Source organism: Dinoponera quadriceps, unplaced genomic scaffold (assembly GCF_001313825.1).
Source record: "Dinoponera quadriceps isolate SergipeBrazil2010 unplaced genomic scaffold, ASM131382v1 scaffold9, whole genome shotgun sequence".
NCBI lineage: Eukaryota > Metazoa > Arthropoda > Insecta > Hymenoptera > Formicidae > Dinoponera > Dinoponera quadriceps.
Window position 1 is genome coordinate 357,222 of NW_014554295.1, and position 20,000 is coordinate 377,221.

Genomic DNA, 20,000 nt, shown 5'->3' on the forward strand with positions numbered 1-20,000 from the left:
TCTCTCTCTAGACTTGACTTTATACAATACACATTGTATGTACAATATACACGCGTGTGTATGTATGTGTATGTATGTGTTTGTCTTTATATGTCATGTAATGCATACTACAAATTGTATATCCGTTCTTCTATGCCGCTTAAAAAATACAGAAATTACTTATTATTATCTTTATTCGATAAAGAGACGTCCTCTTTAGTTACAAAAAAAAAGAAAAAAAGTGATATTTACGAGTTCATATAATCAATCTACAATTGATCTCTGACTCAATTTCAATAATTCCCTCTAGTCCGTGGCGCATTTTGCTTTTGCAGTTCTCTCTTGATGTTTTATTATTAACGAATAGAACTTTACATCGGGTAATAAATACGGATCGTGGTGCCAGGATGGCGTGCCTTTGTTAAGATACAAGGTACGACTACAAGTCTTTTCTACTGATAGAAATCAAGAGCGTCACGCAAGGGATCCGGCATCGATCGGGTCTCGTCAAACATGTACTTATTATACGTATTTTTGTACACTTGATAAAATCCACAACGAATAACCATATCGTAACTTAAATTCATTTCAAATTTATTACGGGCATACGTCGGCCTGGACTTAGCCCTTTCAGAATCTCCTTCGTTTTCCGCTCCGCTTTTCTTCTGATCGGCAACTGTTTCGTTCGCGCTATCAGATTTCGCGTCTGTCATCGATTTGCTCTTACCCTCGGCCTCCCGTCTCTCCCCGTCGCCCCGCGGCCGCGTGTTACTTTTTTCGTGTTTAGTCATCGCCGCCTTTCGCTGCAGCAACTTCCTACGTTGCTTCTTCGACTTGAACCACAAATCTTCGTTGACGCTCTCCGCGTTGTCGTCGCTTGCACGGTGGTTCAAATCGTGCTTGGGATTCTGCGCGTTGTTCTTCTTCTTTCTCCTCCTGTTCCTCTTCCTTTTTTTCTGACTATTCGATGCCTCCTCCTCCTGATCCGACTTCAGCTTGTCCTCCGAAGTCGCGGTCTTGTCTTCTTTTCCGCCCCCCTCGGACAGATATAAGAAGCAATTGTAATTCATCCGAGATTTCTCAGCCAACGAGACGTCCTCGTCGTTCGTTTTCGCCTCGTTTGCTGACTGACGATCTTTCGGATCTCCCTCGTCATCGTCGTCCGAGACCAGTTCGTCGTGAGAGGTATCGTCGTTGTCCTCGTAATTGCCGGGCTGTTCCTTCGTGTCGTTTGGTGCCGGAGGATTCGTCAGGAAGTCGGGTATCTGCGAGTCGGTGGCCAGCTCATTCGGCACTGACCGACGATCCTTCGAAATTTCCTCATCATCGCCCGACATCAGTTCGTCGTTGGAGACGACCTCATTGTCGTCACCGAGCCCCTCCGCGTCGTCTTCCGGAGGATTCAACAGGAAGTCCGGTATCTGCGAGTCAGTCGCCGCTAATTCAGGCTCATCCGGTGGAACGGCCGGTTCCGCGCTCTCTTGAAAACCACCGCCGAGCAACTCCTCCACCTCCATCGAAGCCTGCAACGCGTTGAAGTTCTCCTTGTGCTTGCGCGAATTCTCGTGATTCATGTAGGCCTTGTGCGTCTTGAAGATCTTATTGCAGACGATGCAATAGAGCGTGTCGCAGTCGTTCGCGCTGCCGTCGTCGCTGTCGTCGCCGAGGGTCGCCTCGATCTTTCTCAGCTCCGCCTCCATGTTCGAGAACTTGGACCACTCGGACTCGGTGTGCTCGCGCAGCAGCCTCTGCCGTTCCAGCACCTGCGCCTTCTTCCGCTCTTCCACTTTGCGCACGTTCTCGCGAGCGCGTTCCGCCAGCTTCGCTGCGTGCGCCTGCACGCGCTTGTCGCGCTTGCGAACGAAGGCGACGAGGTTGCGCACCTGTTCGTTCCTCTGGCGCCTCGCCTTGTCCTGCACCTTTCGGTTCTCCTTCTCGGCGAACCGGAACACTCGACGGTTCGGCGCGTTCCTCAGGTCGAACGGATTCAACCAGGCGAAGGTTCTCTTCGTGCTGTAGCTCTGCCAGTAGGCGTAGAAGTTGTGCACCACTTCTTCGTACAAGCTCCGAGAGTTGCCGAAGCCGGGCATCTCCACCTCGGACTCGCTGTCCTGAGCGAACTCTTGGTCCTCCCTGGCTAATTTCTCGAAAACGGTGCGGTACACGGTGTAGAAGCCATTCTCGTCGTCCCCGTAGCCCTCGAAGCACATGGTGGAGAAGTACGGGAAGAGGTTAATGGAGCTGTCCTTGTAATCCTCCGTTGTATCCTTCAGTATCGCCTCCCGGTGATTGTCGTACCAAGTTCTCTCGTGGGGGTCGCTGAGCACATCCCATGCTTGCTTGATGCGCTGAAACTGTTTCTTAGCTTCGTCCGGATTGCTCAGGTTTTTGTCCGGATGCCATGTTAACGCCAGCCTCCTGTACGCCGCCTTTATGTCGTCGTACGTGGCGTTCCTGGTGACGCCTAGCACCTCGTAATGACATTTCATCGTAGAGCTGTACGATTACACACAATCGTACCAAGTACAATTTTTCCTTCTTTTTTTCTTTACTTTTGCACCACAAACTGCACGTTAAAAGAATTGAGACGCTGTTAAACTACGAAATCAAACAGCTCTCCGATAATCTAACAATATGCAGAAATTGGTGTAAACACAGGTGGCTGAATATGATTTAGGAGCTTATTGGTTCAGTTTCTTCTCATTGCGTTAGCTTGAATCTGACAAAATCTGTAAGAGGAACAAAGAAAGAGTACATATAATTAGAAGACGTTATTACAAGTACACGAAAAATTTTATGTAATTCTTAAGACTTTTCATTAAGCGCACATCGATATTGAAATTGTACATATCTACGTATCTACTTGATGAATATTCTAAATGAACCACACGATCGATTCTATGTCGTCGAATGCAAGTTTGTTAAAATTCTAGTCGAGCGATATCGATGCGAGACATTTCAGAAGTTCTTTTGACAAGTGATTTAAATGACGTGCGAACACACGCAATAAGCTCGTAAATTACTTTAAACGCAGATGCCACCTGCTCTCTTCGCCACTCTAGTTACATGTAAAAATAATTAACACACATTCCGGACTGATGACGTACAGCCGACTTGGAAGTTCAATCGCGCGTCAATTTTAACCTATTGGTAATATCTCTGATGAAGCGAGAGAGGTCCTTACCTAACCTTGTTGGCTACCGCTTCCACCATGGATAAACTCGTCCTTAATCAGTGTCCTTGTATAGTCTAATTCGCGTAATATAATAAAAGTTATAAACGACGATGAGTGTTCCGTTAAACGACCACGACCGTTATCGATGTAATGGCTCCTCGCCGCTGTTTCGTACGTGATCGTTTGGTTACCTACCTTACCTTTGTTTTTCTAGTGTTGCCACGTCTTAACAGGGTTGCCATTGTTGGAAGCCTCAATTACAGATATATAAGGGCGAGTACAGACTTCTGCACAACGTATAAATCAAAAGAGAATTAACCAATCAGAATCTTTCAGTTCCGTCCCTAGGATGGAAATGAAAGAATTCGATTGGTTGATTCTCTCAAGATTGCTCTACATTAGTGTCGATCGACAATAGGTATTTTAAGCTTTAAGCTTTTAGAAATTAACCAATCACAGTTAGTTATTCTCTTCACAAATCCGATTAGTCTAGGGAAAATTCGATCGTATACTGCGGATGTATCTCGTAGATCAGCTCGATGTGCGATGCGACATGCGACACGCGACGATATCCAATGAGTACTGCTTTTCCAGAAGAGCTGCACGTTCATTGGATGTCACACGTCGCGCATCGCGCTGGCTGCGAATGCCATAAAAACGGCTTAAGAATCGCCTGATGTAGTGTTGAGAACCCACGTTTAAGGAATTTTTATCGATAAAAGAGTTCAGAATACGGGCCTTTATGTGTATGTCATTATGCACGTTTGCTTCGGTACTGCTAGCAGTATCATGCTAGTGTGACGTCATCATAGTGCGCAGATACAAACGTTCCGTTCTTTGTACTGTCGAGTATGGAACTGTCCCGTCCACGTGCCCCGATCAATCGCATTGGTCAATTATCTTGATGATCAATGCGATTGGCCAATTCCGTTGAGATCATCGCCGATTAATCAGAGATTGGTGAAAGTCACCTTTATTACGCCTAGTAATTTAGGAACTTTTAACGAGGAACAGCTGATTGCTCACGGTCGCACTGTTCGACATCGTCCTGAACAGCAAGATGGCAACGGTCGTGAGAGCACAGTAAGGAACGAGCGATTTTCGGCTAATATCGCCAGTTTCGCGACGTTCCGAGTGATTGTCAGCGGTGTTGATTGGCTTCTGGTAATTATCCTTCACTTCTTTATCCTCACTGTTATCGTCGACGCGCTAGAAACGGACGTTCTCAGAACCGACAACGTCAATAGCCTTGATCGCCTGTGACATTTTGCGAACGTGATGTAGCAGACGCCTTTAATTACTCTTGCTCGACTCCGGTTACGATCTCAATAATTTTTTAATGATGCGTGCCGCCGAGTTTCCCCGCGAGATAAGTTCCTAGTTTCTCGAAGCTCAGATTCGTTCTGTCAAATTTATCCATATGATTTATCGATGAAAGTACGGCTGCTGACAGGTTTGTCACTTTAATGTGTGATTATCTTGTATTGAATGCCAGTGGTAGCATTGTAAGTTGCGTAAATAGCTTAAACATTTATTTACTAAAGTTTCTTACACTTATATGCAGACGTGGTGTGAAAATTGTAAAATCCTACTATGCCAAAGCACTTATATAGCTTGAGTTCCTATTTTGTACGTGATACTTTTGTACTTACAACTGTCAGTTCTATATGTATCCTTGCATAGATATTTTACGACCTATGTGTATGTTTGTAAGGACACTTGTGGAATCTATGATGATCTTGAAGGATACATGAAGTAGCCATCTATGTATATCAGGTTTATTGTCTAGTTTTATTGTCTGAAAATATAATTTATTACTGGGAATTAGCCTTCAAGTTTTTTCGACTGACAGACTACAAGGGAACTTAGTGAGGATAACAGGATTCATTTATTAGTACATAATGGTAATGATTTTTATAGATAGCGTGTGAAGATGACCGCGGGTACCAGTTTAGTAGTGCCCATAGTGCTATGGGGCCGCATAGCACCGACCCACTGTATTTCCTGTGTCTACCTGTCTCGGGATCAAAAGACGCTGGTAACAGGATGTTACGACGGGCAAATATGTCTGTGGCAGGTGGATCCAGAAACATTAAAGGTATAAAAAGAAACAGAAAGCTATTCTTCATCTGTTCCGGTTTTCAATATATCTTACGACTCTGGTTCTCCGGTACAGATGACACCGAGATGTTTGCTCGTGGGACACACGGCTCCCATCATGTGCCTCAGTCGCGCCAGCGTCATAATGGAGCAGAATTTCATCGTCAGCAGCAGCGAGAGCGGGGAGATGTGCACTTGGGACCTGGTCGACGGCAAGTGTCGCGAGGCGGTGAAGCTCAATAACATTCACACGCAAATGTTGCCCTACGTGTCCGCGGGCGGGGAGGACGTTAGATTATTCTGCTCCGGGTAGGTATTGTTCACGGTTCACATTCACATCGTCATAAAATCTCCCGCGCTTTCATCGAGAATATTCTTCCTTCTCGTCTCGTCTTTCAGATACTACCCCGAAGTTTTAGTCATGGATCCGTTCAGCCTGGAAGTACTATTTACCCTGAGCTCTCGCGTCAATCCGGACTGGATTAGCGCCTTGCACGTTTTGCGGCCGGCCAAACGGAAAGGTCGGTTCTACGTGCATACAAGTTAGTTACAGTCCATCACACCTACGCTTTGTACCATGAATCGCTACCTTCTGTCAACTTTACCGCTGATAGATACTGTATAAGGGCCGGTTGTAACGTGTCCTTGGCGAACGAATTTGTGCCTTCTCGATCTAAATTAGCGGAACAATCTGAACGTACCGTTTTACTGCAACCTAAAACTCTCGATCTTCCGTCTCTTCTCGCGATATTTTTTCATCTGAGAGAGAGAGAGAGAGAGAGAGAGAGAGAGAGAGATATATATATATATATATATATATATATCTTTCACACGAATCCGGTTACCTCTCACACAGTATCTCTTGGTATCTCATCTTTTATATTTATACGTTCTTTTCATGTAAACAATTGCGGTTACTAGTGGGGAAGACTTATTTTTTGGTTGGTTTCCGTATACCTGTTGTTTCGAACGAGACGAAGTCGGACGTAGTAATCTCTCACCGTTCTGTAACGATCGTACGACGTGAGAATAATAACTAACGACACCTAAGGCACTTGTACAGACGTTTTTTTTCTTTCTCTTATACTACAAGTCGCTAGTCTGCCACTTTTTGGGCGATTAACCTGAAGAGGCTTTGTGCTTTGGGTACAGCAGGGACTCTTACCTCTTAGAGAGAGAATATTCCGCGCGCATCATCTGTCGGTGATTCGCTACGCGATGATTCCCGCAAGTAAAGTCGTCCATAACGGGTCGGACATAACCGGTTTGACAGCGGCTCTATATACCTAATGTTTGGAATGATTACACTTAATAACGGTTACATTGTTACAGCATGTTAATGAAAGTGGACACACGCCAGTGCGCTAACGCGCTGGTAGCGGCTGTATCACTTCTCTTTCTCTGTCTCGTTTGTCTATTCTTCTATTTATTTAAAAAAAGATCGTGGCTCATATACATCTTTCCTTTGCACCTCACTTCTTGCAACCATTATTAACATCTCGTTTCACTTTTCTCTTTTCGTTTATATTCGCTCATCTAATCCCGTTTACTTACGACACGAATGACACGTTCATCCATATTCTCATACACATTGCATTTCACTACGGCATTCACTACGTTCTTCTAACACTCTCACCTGGTACACTATTTTTCTGTCTCTCTATCCGTAAGTATATATATATTAATACATTTACACGATAATAATTATAGATTGCACGCTATATGTTAAGGCTAAACTCAAGCTCACCTTATCTGTCGCCATAACGGAAAGCATGTCGATATACTGACTTATTTGTCTGTTGCCGTTTCGTAAATCGAAAATTCCATAGTGATCGGAGAGAAATCATTCAATGTGTTCGGAGTTATATGTATTTACCATTGTGTGTCTTGTAACTTATCCCCAGGTGGAAAAAATACCGTTAAAGTGTCGAGTGTGTAACTTACACCCAATTTTTCACATTAATTTTAATTTTTCGCACCGCTGCTTATGTGTTTATTTCACATATTATTATTATGCTAATTTGCAGCCCGGCGTTTGATATACAGGGTCAAACTAATCGTAGATTAGCGAAGCTTTCGAAAGGATACTGAGAGAGGGAGCGTTAAACGAAAAAAAAAAACAAATTGAGAAAACTCTCATCGGCGGCAATTTGAACGTCATTACGCACACTAATTGCCGTCTTTTAATCAGCACCACGGTCCTTGGATTCCGCTTGGCCAAACAAATCGAGAGTACACACATAGTTTCTGCGTAACTGGAATAAGCATGACACCGCTGTAATTTAATACGTGCCGCTTTCTACTCTGCGGAAACCATCTGGCATGCGCCCGTAATACCAGACCTCACGCATACGGGAATTATTATCGCTTGACGACGGCTCGCGTTACACTTGTACCGGCTCGAATGACGCCGTCTCTAATCACACCTGTAACGCTGTTTTGTGCCTCCAGTTCACACACGGCGATCTACTCGTTGAACTTGATAAACAAGAAAATGACTATAATCACCATTAATTGTATTAATGTGCCGCGGAGCTGATCCCGATTTTGTGTTACGTAGCGTCAGGATGACTCTGACGAAACGCTCTATCGCTTCTTTGAACGCTACAAACGCCTCTCCTAGATTAACTTAACGCGCAACAGGCGCTTCCATTCGGTTTAAAGACGACGTCGTGCTGGCCCTGACGACAACCGGCATGGTCAAGGTGTGGACGCTCTTAGGACACGAGAATCGGAACAGCGAGCCCCTGTACGAGCACGAGAGCAAGCAGATACGCTGCCTGAATGCACTCGCGATGACTTGCTGCCCATATAATCAAAGAACGGTGCTCATCGTGTGTTCCAAGTTTTGGCAGGTAATTAGCGACCGGTCGTACAGCTGAACCGGTGAAAATGTTTATCAGATTAAATGTTTCCTTGGCGGAGAACTAGTTCCTATAGCCAATCATATTTATTTACGGCCGTTATATTTATATTGTTATTAAAATTATATATAAAAATTAATATAATATTTATATATTATATATATCTACATAATATATATTATAGTATATATTTATATATTTTGATATAATATAAATGTATATTATATATATAATTATTATATATATATATAACAAGTTAATATGATATTCATATATTGATATCTGATGTTTATTTTATATTTTATATTATATTTATCATTAATATTATATTAATATTAAAAATTGTACCAATTGCATAGATATATGACGCCGGTGATTTCTCGGTTCTCTGCTCGATAACGGCTCCGCGAGGTGAACGTTGGATGGCGGGCGATTTCCTGGCCGCCGACAAGGTCATCCTGTGGAGTGACGAAGGTCACGGATACCTGTACAAACTTCCGGCCAAGTACGTAGAGTCTCTCGATACATACGATGCATTTTTCATAATAAGTTTCCGTCGACGAACTTCACTGATTCTCAAATGTCGTCATAAGATACTCCTTTTGTTTCCACATTATTCGAGTTCGATTTGACCTCCCTGGCCGATAACAGTTGCTTAACGAATAATTACCTCTCATGTGCCTCGAACATTTAATACTCGCAAGTTGAATGACATTACGCTCACAACTTGATTGAAGTACTCGAATATGAAATTTTATTGATTAGCTCATACCCCTTTATTGCTTCTAGGATTCTGGTACAACTTGACAGGTAGTTTCTCTTTACGCGTATACACATAAGTATTGAAAATTCTGTTGCGGATAATACTCTAACAAATGGTTCTGCAAAGGGAACGTTATATTAATTGACTAAGTGAATAGTTTAGCGCAGCATGATTACGGTTACTGAAGCGCACTTTTTCTCAACTGCAGTTCATAGAAGCTAACAAATTCTGGAATAGCGATCGAAATGAGTTATTCGCGTGTTCTTAACACCTGATTGTGATTTATGCGATGATATACCTTGGTGATACGATCTCAAAGATGTTTTTCCACGCGTTTTTGTCGCATTTTGTCGTAATCTGTATTTTTTAATCCTCAGTTACACTTCACGTAACTCTCGGCAAGAGAGTGCAATCCAAATCGCTTAGGCATTCGTTACTTTGCCGTGAATTTCTAACACACGTAACCATCAGGCGTATTAACTTACAAAACACGAGAATAAGCTTGCCTCTTACAATTTTAAGGCTGAATGCTGTAGAAGCACTGGCTAGCAATGCACATTTTCGATATTTTAGTTTTTACTTATCTTTTTTATAATCATTTATCATGCGCCGACATATCTGGATTCATGTGACTTTGCTTAGTAAACTTCCGTAATGTCTGACATATTTCGGTCTTGTAAACTAGAAGGAAACATTCGTTATTATCCTCTGTACAGTTACTGTTATGATTTTAATCAAATCATAAATTCATGAGGATACTCCGAAAGTAATTATTAACGTGAAAAAAATCGACACTGGGAAGTAATCGTTAACGTTATTGAAATGACATTTAACGAAACGGTAGTCAGAGGTACCGATTACGTCAAATCTCTTTCGTTTTATTCTTTCTTTTCTTCATGTAAAGATAATAAAATACGAGAAGAAGTCCCTCTTATTTGCGGTCACTGAGGGAACTCGGCCGAGAGCACAATATAAGAGCATAACTTTCACATATGTATGTCAGAGTTGTAAAAGTATCGGTTAAATTCTTCTCAAATGAACAATCGATTTGAATAATTGATTCGAGCGGGCTTCAATTGAATCTGTTGAGATCAGTTGTCAATTGAACAGCCTTTAACGGTCGAATTGGCTCATACCAATTGTTAATATTAAATAATTAATTAAACAAATAATATTAATAATAAGATAATTAATTAAACAAACAATTAATTACTCGCAACCCTGATGTACGGATGAATTAACAATTAACACAACGGTCCATCTTACGGTGATGTCTTTTCCATATCACACATATCTACTGCATTCTACGCGGGATCTGGTGTTCTTCTAGCAAGCTGAAGGGCAAGGCTCTCAGCAGGTAACCCGGATTACATCACACTCTCAGTAATATCTTTTTTAATCTCTCTTGTTCTGTTTTCCCTCCTCTCTCTCTCTCTCTCTCTCTCTCTCTTTCGTTTTCTATTGATTTCTCTCGTTATTTTCTTTTATTCTTCCATGCTCGTAAATACAATGATTCGCTTGCACTTTTCCTTCTCCTTCGGTACAAGGATGTGTGATAAATCAAGCAGTACGTACGTAGTTAGATTTGCATTGATGTGCCACGGCAGCGGCGAATGGAACGGCGCAGATGCATCGTATTTCAATTTCCAGAAAATTGGCTTATTGCATTGACACAGATTATACGTCGTCGTCGTCGACGACACTCGTGATTCACACACAGGTGGTTCTTTTACCTTTTCCCGCGTGTGACATTCGCGAGAACACGCTCATACGTGCGATTTCTTTTTTCGACATTTATAAGCGCAAGTTCGCATGCATATATAATATATATATATATATATTTTTTTTATATATGTATTTATATATATACATGATTCAACCCTTAATCGCCGTCCAAACAGATCGAACAGATCCGAGACGAGCGGATAACATGGATGAGGTGAAAATGTAAAAACAATGTGCGCGGAGGAAGGTAAATGTGAGGAAGAATCACGTATCGCCATACAACTCATTACTTGTGTTATCACATTCTATTCTTTGCTTTGAGTTGCTTTGCACCGATATTGTTAACTACGCGATGACGCAACAGACGTGACACAAAGGTCGAACGGAAATCTTCCTGAGTGGTGGAAAGCAAGAAAAACAAAAGAAAAATATCTCCGTCTCTGGCATACATACATGTTGTTCGACTCGAAAAGAAAGAATCCGTCGTTATTGTTTTCTCAGTTTGAATACGATTGACATAACTCGGGGACATCTCTGCAGATATCTCTGCCTTTGTGTTCGTCGTTCGTGACGGTCCAAAAATGCTGTTGCTTCGAGAAGGCGTTTACTCGCAGCGCTGGTTCGCTTGCTAGTAAACATAGATGGCGAATAATTATGCATATTTGAAATTATTCGATGTAACATGTAAAGCTTATGCGATGTGATAGAATAATTGACTATTCGTGGACTGTTTGTCCGAGTACTATTTGTATCGATCACCTCGACATCTCCGTCGTATTTCGTGATAATCCAATGTAAAACCCATTTGTCCACGAATAGTAGCTGAATCGCTACTCACAGAGACGAGAATAATTGCTAACCATAGGTTTTTTTTTACATGGTATATAGCAGCGTCGCTGACAATAAGAACTTCCACACCGCCGGTGCCGAATACGATCAGCCGTATTTGTACTGCACACTAACGCAACCCGGAGATAAGGTGAGAAACATTTCGTCATGCCTAATAACGCGGACTAATGATAGTGAGATTGAGAGGCATTAGTGTGCCTTGTTTTATCACAGATATATCTGAATCGTTCGTTCCTCGAATCTTCGAGGAATTCTTCAATCTCCCGATTGCTTATCTCTCAAGATTCCTTACGTCTTAGGGAATCTTTAATCCCGAAGCTGAGGTTTCTTATCTCTGAGACTTTCAACTCCTTCGATCTTCCTCCGTCTTTTACTATATTGGATCCACCATTTTGAACGTGAAAAATTTTGACTTCATACTAGTAAACAGTGACCTCAGAAACTCCTAGACAAAATTTTAGTGACGTTATTTAACTTTTGAAAATACACTTTATGCCAGCTTAAGCATTTTTGCGAAACTCAGCTTGTCAGTCAAGGGATTAAAAACAATATTTTATATATAAATTATTTTCACAGAAGAATACGTTTTATTCGAAGAAAGAAGCAACAAACTACTTGGCGATTTTAATAGCGATTTCCTTTCTGTTTTTGATCAATACTGCTTGAATAAATACTATTTGAATATGTGGAAATTTGTATGGTGTATTTTTTAAACTATCTTTTCTTTGTAAAGTATCTTGTTAGGTTACTTAGTTTCCAATTGTTGTTAATTCACTGATCTTCATTTCATGTATTTCAGCCTCTTTCATGTCCACCAGCGATGCGACTGGTCACCGTGCAGCGGCAGAACAAGACCCTGAAGTATCTGCTGCGCGGCGACAGTGAAGGTGTTGTTATCCTGTGGACGGTACCGGATATTACAACACAGCAGCTCGCTCAGATATGTCAGAACGACGGCTCATCGCCACCTGCGCTTTCGCCGACCGTGAAGACGAGTCTCACCGCTGCTTGGGATGCGATGAAACCTCCTCCTGTGGGGATACTCGATCAACTGGACTCTGGCGATGGTCAAGGCATCAAGCTCACTGCTTGCATATACTTGCCGCAGCAGAGCCGGCTAGTAGTCGGCCGTGAAGACGGCAGCATCATCATCGTTCCGGCGACGCAGACCGTGATGCTTCAGCTACTCCACGGCAATCATCAGCAGTACGATGGTATCGTATCTCTGTCGTTTTTAAGGAATCCTTACGCGTGTATATTTATAATCCGATTAACCCTTTCACGTTTGACTTTTTTGAGAATTTGGACGTATCTTGTCTAGTTATTTAAACAAAAATTTTTGAGGTTGTTGAATACGAAAATAATGTTGACACAAAATTTCAAAGTGGCAGGTTTAATGTGGCGGATGCAAATAAATAAAATATTATCAAATTCTAATAAAATTGTATATTACAAGGATTTTGCAAATGTTAAATATGAAAATAATATCGAAACATAAACATTCAAAATGGCGGATTCAATATGGCAGTTGCAAAAAATAAAATATTATGAATAACTTGAAAGAAAAACTATCTGTGGAAGACAAATACGATCAGATATGAAATGCTGTACGAAAATCAATACAATTGTGACAATTAGTTTTATATTATATTAGTTAATTATATTATGATATATATATAATTGGGCATTCATTGTGNTATCAATAGTTATTTCTTCTATTATTGAAATACGAAAGGCTTGGAAATTACGCTCGTTTATCATTATATATAATATACATTTATCATTATATATAATATACATTATGTATAATATAAATATTATCAGAAATTTATACTACCAGTTATATTTAAGTTATCGTCATGTGAAAGTAATACTGCGTATCATATCGAACCTTTTATAGTTAGTCCGAGAACTTCCCGACATTACTGCATACATAACTTTTTATACTTTATGATTGTGTTTCTCGCAATATTTTTTAGTTAAAGTTTAAACGATTCCTTTTAAAACAAGTCTTGATTGGTCCTAATACCTTAATATTTATCAAAGATATGAATTTTTAAACATGGTGGAGAACATGTACGTTCCATTGGACGTGAAAGCGTTAATTAATCCGATAATGCGATATTCGTATATTTTTATAGTGCTTCTTTTCAATTCGAATTTTCGCTTTTTCTGACACGTATCAGATTGGCCGCCGCACCAAGTTCTCCTGGGTCACTCGGGACGAGTGAATTGTCTGCTTTACCCCCACGGCGCGGCGCCTCGTTACGATCGCACTCATCTCGTTTCCGGTTCGGTAGACTTCGCCGTTTGCCTCTGGGATCTGTACGCCGGCACACTGATCCATCGGTTTTGCGTTCACGCCGGCGAAATCACGCAATTGATGGTGCCGCCCGATAATTGCAGTGTACGGACTTACTGTTATCGTTGAAATCTACGATGACGATTAACTTTTAACCGCCTGTCAGTCGAACGCTTGCGCTTACAAGAAATATCGGTTACCCGGCAGACCGCCACTCGAGATGAAGGTATCAAGGAAGTTTGTTACATTTTGCAGCCCAGGATACAGAAGTGCGTTTGCAGTGTCGCGTCGGATCACAGCGTGACGTTGCTTTCGTTGGCCGAGAGGAAATGCGTCGTGCTCGCTTCGCGACACCTTTTCCCGGTCGTGACCATCAAGTGGAGGCCGTTGGACGACTTCATGATAGTCGGATGTTCCGACGGAGCCGTTTACGTCTGGCAAATGGAGACCGGTCACTTGGATCGTGTACTGCACGGTTTGTCAGCATCACGTTGTTCCGACCTTTTGAGAGAGTCGCTCGCCCCTCCCTGAATATTTTAATTTCTTAGGACCTCAAGAGAGCTCCTATGTATCTTTGAAATCTTAGATCCTTTTGTCATTATTCGCGTTGAAAAGTAATGCGGTAAAAACATGGAAAAGAGCGTCAAATTATATCTCTTCTACTTAAAAACGGCTAACACAGAAAAAAGAACTGAATAGAAATTTAATCGTATCTTCCTCCTTATATATAAAACATCTCTAAGAACGGCGGATTGTGTCCCTTCCGTAGGTATCATCGCGGAAGAGGTGCTCTACGCGTGCGACGAGAACACTCTAGCAGCGTCCGGAGGATCCGCCGCTGGCGGTGAGCTGGGATTGGCCAATCCCGCCGTGCATTTCTTTAGGTAAATGAAATCTTGCAGCACGGATGGTGAGAATCTTGCGTGTTATTCAGCGAAGTGAACTCACTTTGCGGGAACAACGTTCTCCGTTACAGTCCGTACAATTTTCGCTTCTCAGGGGTTTACGTCACCGTAATCTGTCAGCGATTAGACACGCGACGCAGAGGGGGTTGCATCAGCTGCAGCAGCTGCACGGCGGACACGGTCCCGATCACGGGAATCAGATTAAAGCCAAAGGCTCGCCGCTGATGATCCAAGGCTTCAGGAGTAACCCGAAGGACCCGGAGAGTCACATCCTGTTCTTCGACATTGAAGCGTTGATAGGTATGCACTCTCACAAGAGAGGATTCGTTACAGTTTCTCGTAGAAGTTAAACTTTACTCGCGTCGTTCGTGCCCTTTCGGCAATTGTGCGACATATTGTGTTCTCTCATAGTTCGCAACAATGGCTGCATTCAGCGGAAAAAGCAACTCAGTGAGTGCTCAATGATTATTGTCCGTGATTGGAGCATTTTTTTTAGATTCTTTATAGATCCAAGAGTATATACCAATCAGGAACGATAATCGCTCCCTGAGCTGCTTTCTCCGCTGAATTCAGCTAATAGCTACGTTCATTGGTGTATGTTCTTAAATTTAACCAAGATTAAGAGAATACGCCAATCAGATTCACGAATTTACAACAGTTGCAGAACTATTTTCTCTACTGAACGCGGCCAATGACTACGTTTACATGGCAACGCTAATCCGATTTAGCTACAACTGTAGCTATAGCTTTTTTAGATTCGTGTGTGATTACACAAGAAGTAATTTTAGGGATCATTCAATAATTAGCTTACGTGATGGCAGGGAAAGGGGAGGGGGGATAAAGGCCAGATTTATAAGTCTACATCTCTTCGAAAACAGATGAAGATTAACGATAACACCCGATGTTACAATATTGGTGTAACGTTTACACGACATTTTAAATTAGGAATTACAACTATGGATTGTTAATCCGGATTAGCGTTGCCAATAATCCGATTCGTCCTTCTGTCGCAGTACAATTGCTCAGTGATGAGTACGGCGCCATGTCGCCCGGTTCTCTGGAAGCGCAAGGCTTAATCTCCGCCGCCGAATATCAGAAAGTTGCCGCGCTCACTCAGTCCGCGAGTCCCGATGCTCACAAAAAGATCGTTGGTAAGAATCTTTCTTCGAATTAATTAAGTCACAATGAAGTACGCCGTATATAGAGTCGAAAGTGTATATATGTACTTTGTGGTGAGATTTTACGCAGTTCTACCTGTTTAAGGATCAAGATTGCAGGTGTCTTTATTTGATTGATGTGTCCCTTTGTAGACTTTTTTGGTCGTGTCAAGGATAAGGCGGGCGATGTTGAGCGAATATTGAAGGAAAAGGATCGCCACGGTATCGTGCTTTGTTATTGTTATTTGTTCCGCAAATTCACGCTGCGTGTTCGTCGATTTTTCCTCACACACGTCGAAAATGCCTTAGATCTTTTTTTAAAAAAAAAGTCCCCGCATAATAATATTTGAGATAGAAGGTATAGTTTCATTTCTTCGTAACACGCGACGTTATCGTACTTGATGTGAGCTTCCCGAAGAAACTTCATTATCCTCGTGATCTTCTTTCCTAGGATTCTGAAAGCATTTGGCCGACGATTCGTTTCTTCCCCCGTTGACATTTTCTTTCATTTACCAGTTGATTATTGAGCTTATTTTTCGTAAATCTCTTGATTTATGCGTTTATCACGGAATGCAATTTATTTAACGTTCCTTTTACATTTCGCAAGAAGCGATTTCCGCGCACGAGGTTACGTGTTACGGTATCACGTCGACTCTTACATCTTCAGTGTATGTTGTCAGCTTTCTTTATTGCGTGTGTCGTCGTGGATCATTCGATCTTTTTACGCCAACATTAGTCACTTTACACGTTTACCCCCTTTTTACTCACATCCTTGAATTCTTGTACATTTTTAAGTTCTTTATAATCCACCGCTTCTTAACTGTAAGATCTTCACAGATATCTTCTTCTCCATTTTAATCCATTTCGACGAGTCACTTTAAATGCAAGGTTTGTTCTCTTTTATCGCTCTTAATAGGTTGCAGTAGTATTAACGTTCCTTTGTAGATGTCTTCGGTTCATATATTCATCCGGTAGACGTTTTGTTGCGACTGTCCTTTCCGAGATTATCATTCTGTCTAAAAGTCAAATCTCTTTCTGTAGGTATATTGGCTAAGATGAAGGAGGGTGCGGAGAATGTGCATACTAAGTTACAGGCCAAAGCGGAAAGCGTCGGCCTCAAGCCGTCGGCGTTTGACGGCAAAGGTTAGACATTTTGAAAGCGAAGAGTCTCTGTAGTTCACACACACACGCACACACGCACACGGCGCAAAAATTCCGCATGGATTTAATTATTTTCCACTCTTCGGAATGCCGTTATGATGCTTTATGATTTGATTCTGCGTCGGTAGAACAGAAATTGCAGTCGGTCTCTTCAGTGCACCTCGCTAGTTGTTGTCAGCAGTTAAATATCTTCACTATTCCGTCTAGATTATTATATTTTTAACGCATCCCGTTAGGATTAAGGGTCTTAGTTCGCAGGAGTCGCCAGGCAAGGAGATAGAACGCTGCTGTTGCCGAGATCGCTTTGACTTTGATAATATGCACGCTTGTTGAGAGCTTCCAAACATTATATTTTGTATACTCGTCTTCACGGAATTCACCGCCGCTTGTGTCTTTGATTTTGTGACACGTGTGATACATTTCAGCGATCATGGATCAAAGATTACTGTGCGTGTGTATGTTCTCAGTCGCACTACTTGATGTCGTCGACACACCCTTTGGGAATTCTATTTGGTTGATTGTTTTTTTATCAATACGCTCTGTGTATTTATTGTACTTTGTTGTCGAAGTCGTCTTCCAGTCGTGTTGCACCATAGCTGTTTTCGCCGTTCCGTTGAGTACTGAGTACTTGCGACGTTAATACCCGCCGCTTTGCCGCTTTGCAGGTGAAAGTTGGAACAATAACGACGTGGCGAAGAACAACTTGAAGCGAAATGGCGCGTTCAGCGAGCCGAACGCGACGATGGAGGTTGCACAATTGCTCCTGAGTCTTCTGCATGCCTGGGGCATGGACCCAGATTTGGATCGGGTCTGTGAGGGAAAGTTGGGCTTATTGCGGCCTATGGTTCCTGTATCGTTCGGAGTATTGTCTAAGGGAGGTATGCTCTAACAAAACAACAAGATTCGTCATTTAAAAGGAGTCGGTGAAATGGAGATATTATACATGATTAAATATATACTCAATAATTTAATATATATAATTAAATATATTCACATTGTGTGTGGTATGATTAAAATATATTCAAAATAATTTCAACATATAAGTATACGCATGGATTATCTATATAGATAAATGGATATGTGGATTATTTTGTCTATCATATATATATATATATATATATATTTGAATGACAAATTTTCTATGTATTACACATACAATGCGTTAAAAATAATCTTTGATATCAAGCCACCTCTGTATTCAAAATAAAATGATATTTAAAATGTATTATTCTCTGATACAAAATTGGTACTTAAAAAAGGCTGTGTATTACAGGCTATATGTCGTTATTACTGCCAACTTGGCAGACACAATTGGAGCCAATGGGCGAACCTACAACGCAGTTGGAACAACGTTTACCAGCTGAACTAGTCAGGCAAGAGAGGCTCACTAGAGCATTCACTGCGAGAGCACACTGGGAATTATCAACGACCTTAACGAGTAATCACTTGTTGGCCGTAGTCGCTTTATCGAACACTTTAATGTCGATGAACAATGCAACGTTTGTACCTGAACAAGAACGAAATCGTAAGATGCACAGGTGAGCTGGTGATAAGAGAGAAATATAATTGAAACATTAAATATACACATTCTGAAGTACACACAATATGATGAATTATATCGTTTAATATAATTCATTATATAGTATTCTCACAACATGATATATAATTATTTATAATATTATATAATTATTATAATTATACATAATGATTATAATATATAATTATTACGTATTGTTATAATATTTAATTCAACCATATTTTTCTCATGATTATAATGCGTGTAAATCTAACTCAACATCTAATATAAAAGTGGAAATATACTTAAGATAAAGTTTAGAAATAAGAAGGAATGTCCTATAAATAGACCAGGTAATAGAGGTGCGGTGAATTGGAATAAAACGGAGGAAGAAAATGAGGAGATATACACAGTGCAACAAGCACAGATCAAGCAGGGTTGGTCCCTCCTTGCTACGTTGCATTGCGTATTGTTACCTGACAAAGTCGCGACGCAAGGCGGCGCGAAGACTTTCAAGCGGCCACAAGTAGAGATGATGGCACGAAGGTGGCAACATCAATGTGTGGAAGTACGTTGTCGAGACATTTTGAATTTTTTCTCTCTCACAACACACAACACACAATTATATATCACGAAATTTCAAAGTCACGGATTTAGTTTGAGATTTAATTTGGCAAAACATTAAAAATATGTTGTATGGATATTGCTTGTATTATTTATTTACTTTATTCTTTTATTTATTCTTAGAACATCTCGTGTGATATTTTTAATGATGCATTTTTAGATCCGAGAAGCAGCACAGGCTTTGCTGCTCGCCGAATTGGGCAGGATGGGAGCGAAGGGTCGTAAAACACTCGTCGATAGCTGGTCGCAGTATTTGCCAATGTACAGTACTCAGGAACCCATTGCGCCACAGCCGCAGAGCCAAAACTCGCCGGCACCCGGGAGTCCGGTACCACCGTCCGAATCACAACCGGAGGAAGAAGATGAAGAAGAAGAATTGGCCGAAGGTAAGTTATCTTCATCAACGAAGCTAAACCTTCGTCAATAAATTTTCATTAACAAAAGTTAAGTAGTGTTACTCTTACTCGTGTCCGGGCTTATGGAGAAATAAATCTACGCCAAATAATCAAACTAAAGGTCATTTAATAATTAAGGACGTATAAAACAAGAAGCTCGAATTAAATGCCTCTGTCTCAGAATCGGGTTGACCCAGAAATCACCTTGCTGAGCACTCAAATTTTCCTTATACTTCTTATCTTGAATCTTAACCACTTGTCTCTTGCTTCTTCTAAGGTCAATCTAAAAACGACCAACTGGTAATACGTTTTTCCCAGCAGAGATGAGCATAGCCAGGAAACCGTCGAGCGTGGCAGAACTGAAGCGGAAGCAAACCACAGCGGTGGTGTTGCTGGGCGTCATAGGAGCCGAATTTGGCCAGGATGTGACCACAGTGAACCAGAGAAGGGACAACGAGCAAAGACGCAAGAGCTCGATCGTGGAG

General features: G+C 41.5%; 3 protein-coding genes across 12 annotated transcripts in view; 1 reads left to right on the plus strand and 2 right to left on the minus strand.

Moving 5' to 3' along the window:
- LOC106743908 (UPF0585 protein C16orf13 homolog A) overlaps window positions 1-793 on the minus strand; it is a 2,720-nt gene extending 1,927 nt beyond the window's left edge. The window contains exon 1 of the mRNA XM_014618220.1: window positions 707-793. The gene's annotated coding sequence lies outside the window, so the exon portion shown is untranslated. The remainder of the gene's footprint in view (window positions 1-706) is intronic.
- Window positions 7-3,360, minus strand: LOC106743893 (dnaJ homolog subfamily C member 21). 2 transcript variants are annotated; one of them, XM_014618170.1, is made up of 2 exons: window positions 3,164-3,360; window positions 7-2,708 (listed from the first exon to the last, which is right to left on the minus strand). In XM_014618170.1, the coding sequence occupies exon 2, from the start codon at window positions 2,466-2,468 to the stop codon at window positions 432-434; it is 2,037 nt and encodes a 678-aa protein (XP_014473656.1). In that variant the 5' UTR covers window positions 2,469-2,708; window positions 3,164-3,360; the 3' UTR covers window positions 7-431. The 2 variants fall into 2 exon arrangements, with proteins under 2 accessions (XP_014473656.1, XP_014473666.1); XM_014618180.1 differs by lacking the exon at window positions 3,164-3,360 and adding an exon at window positions 3,003-3,146.
- Window positions 3,361-3,988: 628 nt separating this feature from the next.
- Window positions 3,989-20,000, plus strand: part of LOC106744105 (WD repeat-containing protein 7) — a 19,527-nt gene continuing 3,515 nt past the window's right edge. The window contains exons 1-21 of one of the 9 annotated variants that reach the window (XM_014618552.1): window positions 3,989-4,318; window positions 5,075-5,252; window positions 5,331-5,563; window positions 5,654-5,796; window positions 7,919-8,109; window positions 8,478-8,623; window positions 10,212-10,238; window positions 11,495-11,585; window positions 12,255-12,669; window positions 13,642-13,862; window positions 14,013-14,232; window positions 14,527-14,641; window positions 14,757-14,962; window positions 15,676-15,813; window positions 15,973-16,041; window positions 16,861-16,962; window positions 17,646-17,858; window positions 18,254-18,518; window positions 18,845-19,064; window positions 19,281-19,506; window positions 19,834-20,000. The exon at window positions 19,834-20,000 is cut by the window's right edge and continues 174 nt beyond it. In XM_014618552.1, coding sequence (XP_014474038.1) covers window positions 5,088-5,252; window positions 5,331-5,563; window positions 5,654-5,796; window positions 7,919-8,109; window positions 8,478-8,623; window positions 10,212-10,238; window positions 11,495-11,585; window positions 12,255-12,669; window positions 13,642-13,862; window positions 14,013-14,232; window positions 14,527-14,641; window positions 14,757-14,962; window positions 15,676-15,813; window positions 15,973-16,041; window positions 16,861-16,962; window positions 17,646-17,858; window positions 18,254-18,518; window positions 18,845-19,064; window positions 19,281-19,506; window positions 19,834-20,000 — 3,573 coding nt within the window. In that variant the 5' untranslated portion in view covers window positions 3,989-4,318; window positions 5,075-5,087. Of the gene's footprint in view, window positions 4,319-5,074; window positions 5,253-5,330; window positions 5,564-5,653; window positions 5,797-7,918; window positions 8,110-8,477; window positions 8,624-8,907; window positions 8,929-10,211; window positions 10,239-11,494; window positions 11,586-12,254; window positions 12,670-13,641; window positions 13,863-14,012; window positions 14,233-14,526; window positions 14,642-14,756; window positions 14,963-15,675; window positions 15,814-15,972; window positions 16,042-16,860; window positions 16,963-17,645; window positions 17,859-18,253; window positions 18,519-18,844; window positions 19,065-19,280; window positions 19,507-19,833 lie in introns of those variants that run through there. The other 8 variants (XM_014618578.1, XM_014618586.1, XM_014618562.1 and 5 more) reach the window with 8 other exon arrangements.

Coding starts and splice junctions, on each gene's coding strand:
- LOC106743893 (XM_014618170.1), bottom strand. CDS start 2,468: ATGAAATGTCATTACGAGGTGCTAGGCGTCACCAGGAACGCCACGTAC.